This window comes from Bolinopsis microptera, unplaced genomic scaffold (assembly GCF_026151205.1).
Source record: "Bolinopsis microptera isolate Bmic1 unplaced genomic scaffold, MBARI_Bmic_1.0 sca202, whole genome shotgun sequence".
Lineage (NCBI taxonomy): Eukaryota > Metazoa > Ctenophora > Tentaculata > Lobata > Bolinopsidae > Bolinopsis > Bolinopsis microptera.
The window spans coordinates 4753-12061 of NW_026971974.1; the positions used below are offsets into that span (position 1 = coordinate 4753).

Here is a 7309-nt window from a genome sequence, read left to right on the forward strand (position 1 = left end):
AAAACCTCCTCTTTTAAATTGTTTTGTTTTTAATCGGGTTTTTTATTGTTTTTAGAAGCTAAAAAAAAGGGGAAAAACTAGTTTTTTAAAAAAAAACGACGGGGGTGGGGAACATTTTTTTCTTGGAATTTGGGGTTTTTCTAAAAACGTAGCTTTTTTTTCCAAATAAATTTGAGATTTATTACCGTAAAAACTTTTTTTAGGAAGAAAACTGGAAAAGAAATTACGGACCTATCATGGTAACAAACCGTTTTTTATTTTCAGCTGGGTTTTGTTTTTCCCCCTTTCAAACTTCGCATTTTTTGGGAAAAAGAAAACTAAACCCGGTTTATTTATAAAACCATTTTCATTCCTTTTTTTTTTATATTTCCGCGGGGTTTGCCCAAAACCATTGGTTTTTTAATTTTATCACGGGGACAAAATTTTTGGATTTTCCCCCCCCCGGGGAAAGTTTTCCCCCCGCCCCCCACAACCACAAAACTTTTAAATGCCCCAAAAAAAATTTCCCCCTTTCGAAATTGGGGAAAATATTTCCCAAAGCTCAAAGGCCACAACCCAAAAACAAAAACGGGGAGAAAAGCCAGCCCGTGGTCCCCCAAATCCCCCCCAGAAAAACTCGTAAAAAAAAATCTTAAAAAAAAAATTTAACTAAAAGTCTACTGAAAATCCAGAGTACCGTCCCCCCAAACCCCAGAAAAAAATCCCCCCCCCCCCTCGGAGTCCCCCCCCAGCCAAAACATACTTCCCCCCCCCCCAAACCCCCCATTTCCCCAACTTCCCCCTTCCCCCCCCCAAACCGGGACTTCCCCCCTTTCCCCCCAAGTAATAGCATTCCCCCCCAAAAAACACCGCAAAAAAAACCCCCAAACCCCGAATCATGGTTTTTTTTCTTTGCCACAGAAAAAAGGAAAAAATTTTTTCGTTCCCCCAACCCAACCCGAGCCCTGAAACCACCGGGTCCCCCACCCCGCGAAAAGAAACAGGGCCCCTGTGTCCCCCCAGACACAAACACTAAAACCCCACGATGGGAAAAACCCCAGAGAAAAAGGGGAAAACTTTTTTTTTTTAAAAAACCCGATTCCTGTGGGGGCCAGTTGGGGGCCTTTAGTTTTGCAAAGGGGCGTGGGGGGCATTTTTTTTCACGTGCGACAAACCAGGGGGAAAAAGGGAAAAAAAAGCAAACTCACGAACGTTTTTTTCCCCAAGTTTTTGCCGGGGGAGACTGTTTGGTGGACTTTTCAAAAAACCACCCACAATTGGGGATTTTTTAAAAATTTTTTTCCCCATGTCCGTTTGAATATTAGCCATTTTTTGGGAAAATTTTTTTTTGGATCCTTTTTTTTAAGGGTTGGCACGGACCCCATCGTAGGGAAAACCGGGAACTTAATTTAAAAATTTAAATTGAAACTCCCCCTTTTTTGATTTTAGAATTTTCCCCCGTTTTAAGCTAAAATTAGGGCCCCATTCCCCTGGCTGGAAAAACAAATTTTTTTGGAAAGGGTTACTTTTTTTTTTGGCCCAAAAAATGCCCAAAGCCCAGGATCAAAAAAATTTTTTTAATTTTAATTTTAATTTATTGAATTTAGAGGGGAAAAAAGAAAGGTTTGGGGGATTCCTAGGGCCAGTTTTTTTTTTTTAAAATTTTTCCCCCCCCCCACAAATTTTTTTTCGACCCAATAAACTATTTTCTTTAAACCCGATACTTTTTCCCCCCGTCCCCCCTTTGCCCGGAAGTTAAACTTTTAAAAAATTAATTTTTTTATTGAGACATTTTAAAAAATTTTTTTTCTCAGGTTTTTTAAAAAAAGGTTTTTTATTTTTTTTTACGAGGGTTTTCCGTAAAAGGCCCCTTCGTGGGGGTTAAATTTTTACTATTCCCTAATTTAAAATTAAAAAAAAAAAATTTGTTTTTTTTCCCTTAAAATGAAAACTGGGACTTTGGTTTTTTCCCTACAAATAATCGCTGGGAAAAAAAATTAAAAAAAAACTGTAAGGTAAAAGATTAAAAGGGAAGGGAAATTTCCCCCCCCCCCAGTAACAATCCCCAAATTTCAGGGAGGTTTTTTGTTAAGAATGTCCCCCCGTTGGAAGGTTTTGGGGAGAAAAAAAACCCCCCGGGTTTTTTTTTAAAAATGGGGAAAAAAACCCCCCCCCGGGGAAACCCCTTACGTCAACCCCCCCCGGGCCCAAAAAAACCCCTTTTCCCCCTTTTTTGGGCCCCCCAGACGGGGGTGTTGAGGGGGAAATGATGGAAAAAACTGGGAAAGTGGGGGGGTTTTTTCCCGGAGATTTTTTTTTAAAAAGTAAGCCTGGAGGTTTTTTCTCCCTGGTTTTTTGTTTTTGGGGTTTCTTTTAAGAGGCAAATTTCACAGCTCTGGTTTTAAAATTTTACATTTTTTTCTCAGAATTTCCAAAAAAACAAATTTTTTTCACAAATTGGGGTTTTTTACATACTTAAAAAGTAAAAGGGTTAAGATCGAAAAAAACGGAGTGAATTTCCAAAGTCCACCTGGCCCCCCGGGGAAAAACACAAAAACGAAACTTTGTCCCCCCAAAATTTCCATCAAGTGGGAAAAAAAAAGAAATTTGTAACGTCCCCTTCCCCCCCCCTTCCAATTTTTTGGGGCCAACCCCGAGCTTTTTTGAGAAAAAAATTTTTTAAAAATTTTTGGTTTTTTGGCAAAAAAAAAGACTGGATAATTAGACACATGGGGCGTCCCCCTATGACGAAAAAAAACAAACCCAAAAAATTGGTTTAACAACATAATCCCGAAGGGGTACGTTTTTTTTTGGGGTCTTTTTATGCCAAAATGTTAAAAACTTTGGGGCCCCCTTTGTAAAAAATTTTAATTAGGTTTTTTTCCATCCCCCAGAATTTTTTTTTTATATTCCCCAAAAATGAAATTTTAAATAAGATCCCTCCGTTTTTTTTTTCTAGCACAGGGGGTTTTTTTTTTAGGAAAAGAACTTGGGGAATTTTTCTGTCAGAAAATGCCCTTTTTTTAAAAAACAACCCCCTTTTTTTTTTTTAAAAAAGGTAGGGGGAAAAAATTTGAAAAGAACAAAACCTTTTAAAAAAAAAAAACTATGAGAACATTTTTTAAACGAAAAACCCACATTTTGAAAAAAATATAAATTTCGCATTTCCTCAACAAAATCTAAAAGAACAAAAAAAAAAAAAAATCCGAAAAAAAAACCATGATTTTTCCCCCCAAAAAACCCCAAAAAAAAAATAAAAAAAGAGGAAAAACCCAAAAAAAAAAAAACCCCCATAAAAAATTTAAAAAATTACTTTTTTTTTTAATACAAAATTAAAAAAAATTATTTTTTTAAAAAAATGAAAAAAATAAAAAAGAAAAAAATTTTTTTTTTCCCCCTTTGGGGAAAAAAAAAATCAATTCTACGATTTAAAAAAAACCCCCCAAACAAAAATTGGCAACGGGGAAAAAAAAAAAAATAATGAATTTTTTATTTTTTTAAAAAAACATTTAAAAATTTTTTTATATATTTTAAAAAAACCCAATTTTTTTTAAAGTGGGGAATTTTTTTTTTGTTTTTTTAAAAAATGTAAAAAAATAGCCAAAAATCCCAAAAAAAGCGTTTGCCCCGTAAAAAATCCCAAAATTTTTTTGTAAAAATTAAACAAAAGCCCAAATTTTTTAAACTTTACACTAAAAATTAAATGAATTTTTACCCCAAAAAAAAAAGAAAATTTTCCCCCAAAAAAAGTAAAAACCCCTTTTTTAAACAGAAAAAAAGGGGAAATTTTTTTTAACAAAAGCAAAATTTTTTTTAACAAAACGTAAATGGCGGGGTTTTTTGAAAACAAAAACTCTTCTTTTCTCAAATTTTTAACGATATCGCCAATCTTTAGTCGGGGAAAAAAAATTTATCCCATTTTCCCCCTTTTCTTCCCGCAAAGCATCGTTTTTGCGTCCCCCCCCCGTTTTTGAACGGGGGAACCCCTGCTTTTTTTGTTTACAGTGAGGGTTAAAATTGGCTCCCCCCGAAAAAAAAGAAAACCAAATATAGATTCCCAAAACCATTCTTAGTTTTTTTTTTCCCTTTTAAAAAAAATGTGCTTAAAAAAGTTTTTGGGGGGGGGGTTAAAAAAATAAAAATGGGGCCCCCCCCCTAAAATTAAATGAAAAAGTTTTACATTTGATAGAATTTTTTTTTACCTTCAATTTTCTTTTAAAAAGTTTTCTCTAAACAAAATTTTCCACCATAAGAGAGGTTCCCAAAAAAAATTTTTTATGTTTTTTTGCACTTAGAAAAACACTCGGTAGCGAAAAAATTTTTAAATTTTGGGGTTTTTTTTAAAAAAAAAACTTGGCCCACAGAACAATAAGTTCCCCAATGAAAAAATTAATGAAGTTTAAAAAAAAACAAATTCTAATATTAAAAAAGATTTTTTAACCTAACCCCCCCCCGAATTTAATAAAACCACGAAAAAACCAAGGAAGGTTTAGCTTTTTTTCCAATTTTTTTTGGGCAAATTTTTGGCTAAATTTGCCATACCCCCACCCTCCCATTTTCTTCTGTTAACTGAAGTCCCCCCAAAACCAAGTACTCGAGATTTTTTGGGAAGGATCCCCCAATTTTAAAAGTTTTAAAAACAAACCAGGTAATTTAAAAAAAACCCTCATCCCAAAGGAAAAAACCGTGCCCCTCCCAAATAGCTTGAAAAAGTGTTGTAAAAAAACAATTGAAAAAATCAATTTTTTTTAAAAATACACCTTTTTAAACCAACCTTTTTTGGGGGCCAGTGGGCCCCAAAAATTTTCCCCCTTGGGAAGGGGGGTGAGGGGAAAAAAAGAAGGAATTGGGGGAAAGAAAACCCCCCCAACCCCCCAAATTTCCAAAAAATTTTTGGTTTTTTCCCAAAAAAGGTTTGAAAAAAAAAATTCAAGAAAGTGTTTTTTCCAAACTTTTCCCCGTTGACGAAAAAATTTTTCTCCGTGTATTGCTGGGAAAAAAAAGCCATTGTTTTACGTAAAGGTAACAGGGTAAAATCATTTTATAAACTAGTGAGTAAATTGACCCCAAAGGGAGGGGGAAAATTTCCCCAAGGGGGTAATTTCAATTTCGACCATTTTTCTTTTTTTCCCCTTAACACTTCTATTAGCCCCCTGATCTTTAAAAAAATAAAAAAAACACCCCTTTGGGGGTGTACAAATTTCAAGCGTTAGTAAAAAATTCCCCTTTTACAATGTTTTTTTTCAAAAGTCCCCTGATGAAAGATTTTCCCGCCCAAAAAAACCCCCAAAAAATGGTTTTTTGAAAAAACCAAACAGGGGAGGAGAATAGCGGCTCCATGAAAAAAAAACCCAATTATTGATTTTTTTCTTGACAACTTTCAAAAAACGATCCAGTAAGTTTTTTCTTCATCCCTCCACTATCTTGGAAATGGTATAGTCAACTGTTTTGAAGCACTGGGAAATGTCCAGATATTCCAAGTGTTTAAGGGGTTTTAGTAGAGGGAGTGTAAATCCTTTACAGCGGAATAGATCGAGCAACTGAAATAAAATAGGTAATTATGCTTAATTTTAGGTAAGGATGAAGTAACTGAATCAAGATCTTCAATAACACTTCGAATTAATTGTTAAGAAACTTGTAATTAGGAATTAAAGGACATGTTGCAAGATGGTTAGATATTGATGGAGTACAGGATAAGTTTATAATCGATAAATAATGAATAACCTTCAATTTCTTGCAGTGCGTTGCAAGACACATCAAAAACTCATCATGAACAAAGTATTGGCAGTTTCTACATTTCAGCTCCAGAAGATTAGGAAGACTTTTCAGACTCTCAACTGCTACCTTTGAATCTATACTTCCATGGTTGAAGCCTGTCCATGACAAATCTAGTTTTGTAATGGCATGACTGTAATTTGAAGTGAGATTGACCAGAGTTTCTCCATTTATCTTTGTGTAATAAGGTTTGAAGTTCAACTCTTTGACAGCTGTTCTATCAGTCACCATCTTTTGAAACAATTGACAAACTTTAGCAACCTCAGCACGATGTCTAAAGTCTCCAATATAACTGATGATTATTTCTATAACTTCTGGTGGAAGGATATCAAAATAGTTTACTTTCGGTTCAGATTCACAAAACTGAGTTGCAGCTTCAGCAAGCTTTTCATCTTGTTTTGCAGCTTCTTTGTCCACAATTTTGAGACTTTTTAGCATCTTAGTGGGAATGGAGACTGAGACTGCTTTCTTTATACGCTTCATGAGATATTCAGATGCTGTAATGCCTTTGGTCCAAGGATGACCTACAAGTTCCACAGCATCTAGCTCATGGTAGTACTCAGCCAGTTTATCGTCAAATTCCAAACGCAACCTACAAGTAGCAATTGAGTTCTTGTCGAGTTTCGGTAACTTTGGAGTTGCTATAGTGTAAAGATGTTCACCTTTAAAACTGGCACCAGACCAAAGAACTTTCCAGCTTGACAAATGAGAGGTCCCCTCTGGAATTTCAGTTCCAAGATCTGATATTAATATTCTGACCAGCCCACCAGGACAGAATGTCTCATATACACGAACATCAGTAGGATAGACTGGAATATCAAATTCAAGTTCTATGAAATCTGAGGCTTGGAACCAGCTAGGTTGGTGTCCAATCGGTCTATAATGTTTATGAAAAGGTAATGCATTCCAATATTTCCCGTATGTTCTGAAAACAAGTGATGAGACATGGTCTCCATAGGTTGAACCATTTATATAGGAACCAGGAGTTCCAGTGACATTGCTTGCATCATAGGTACTGCTTCCTTCTGTGCCATATTCACTGCTATAGTCTGTTAAACGTGAAGCATACTGGTATTTTAACGTGACATCTTCACTCATTACTAAAACACTTTTAGTAATGAGTACTCATCATCTTGATAACAACAAAACTCATTATAAATCGATGACAGAATCACAATGTTGTGGTGGAGCGCCCAGCACCATGCCAAAAAGTCAGAATCATTACAAATATTTTAAACTTGACGAAATCCCCCCGGCAACAGGGACATAGAAGAAAAAACACTGCAAATCAACCTAATATTGACCCTCTGGCATGACCAATTTCAGCTCGCAAATGGAGTTGAAACCTCGCCATTTTTAGCAGGGCTGTAAAAAAAGGGCTATAGCATTCTTAGAATTTTGATTAAGGCTTTAAATTTTTTATAATTAACGTTGAAAGTGAAGTAAAATAGCCGTTAGAATAATGGCGTTATTTTAGCAAATGTTTAACCTGCGGTGTAAAAAAAGTTTGAGGGAACCTATGGCCCCAGGTAGGGCGGAATTTGGGGGTTTTTTT

The 7309-nt window shown here is 35.4% G+C and overlaps 1 protein-coding gene across 1 annotated transcript; it reads right to left on the bottom strand.

The window, feature by feature from the left end:
* Positions 1-5387: 5387 nt before the first annotated feature.
* LOC134825865 (F-box/LRR-repeat protein 4-like) lies at positions 5388-6942 on the bottom strand. Its single transcript, XM_063838053.1, has 2 exons — positions 5704-6942; positions 5388-5519 (listed from the first exon to the last, which is right to left on the bottom strand). Exons 1-2 carry the CDS (start codon positions 6850-6852, stop codon positions 5388-5390), a joined length of 1281 nt encoding a protein of 426 aa, XP_063694123.1. The 5' UTR covers positions 6853-6942.
* Between the last annotated feature and the right edge of the window lie 367 nt (positions 6943-7309).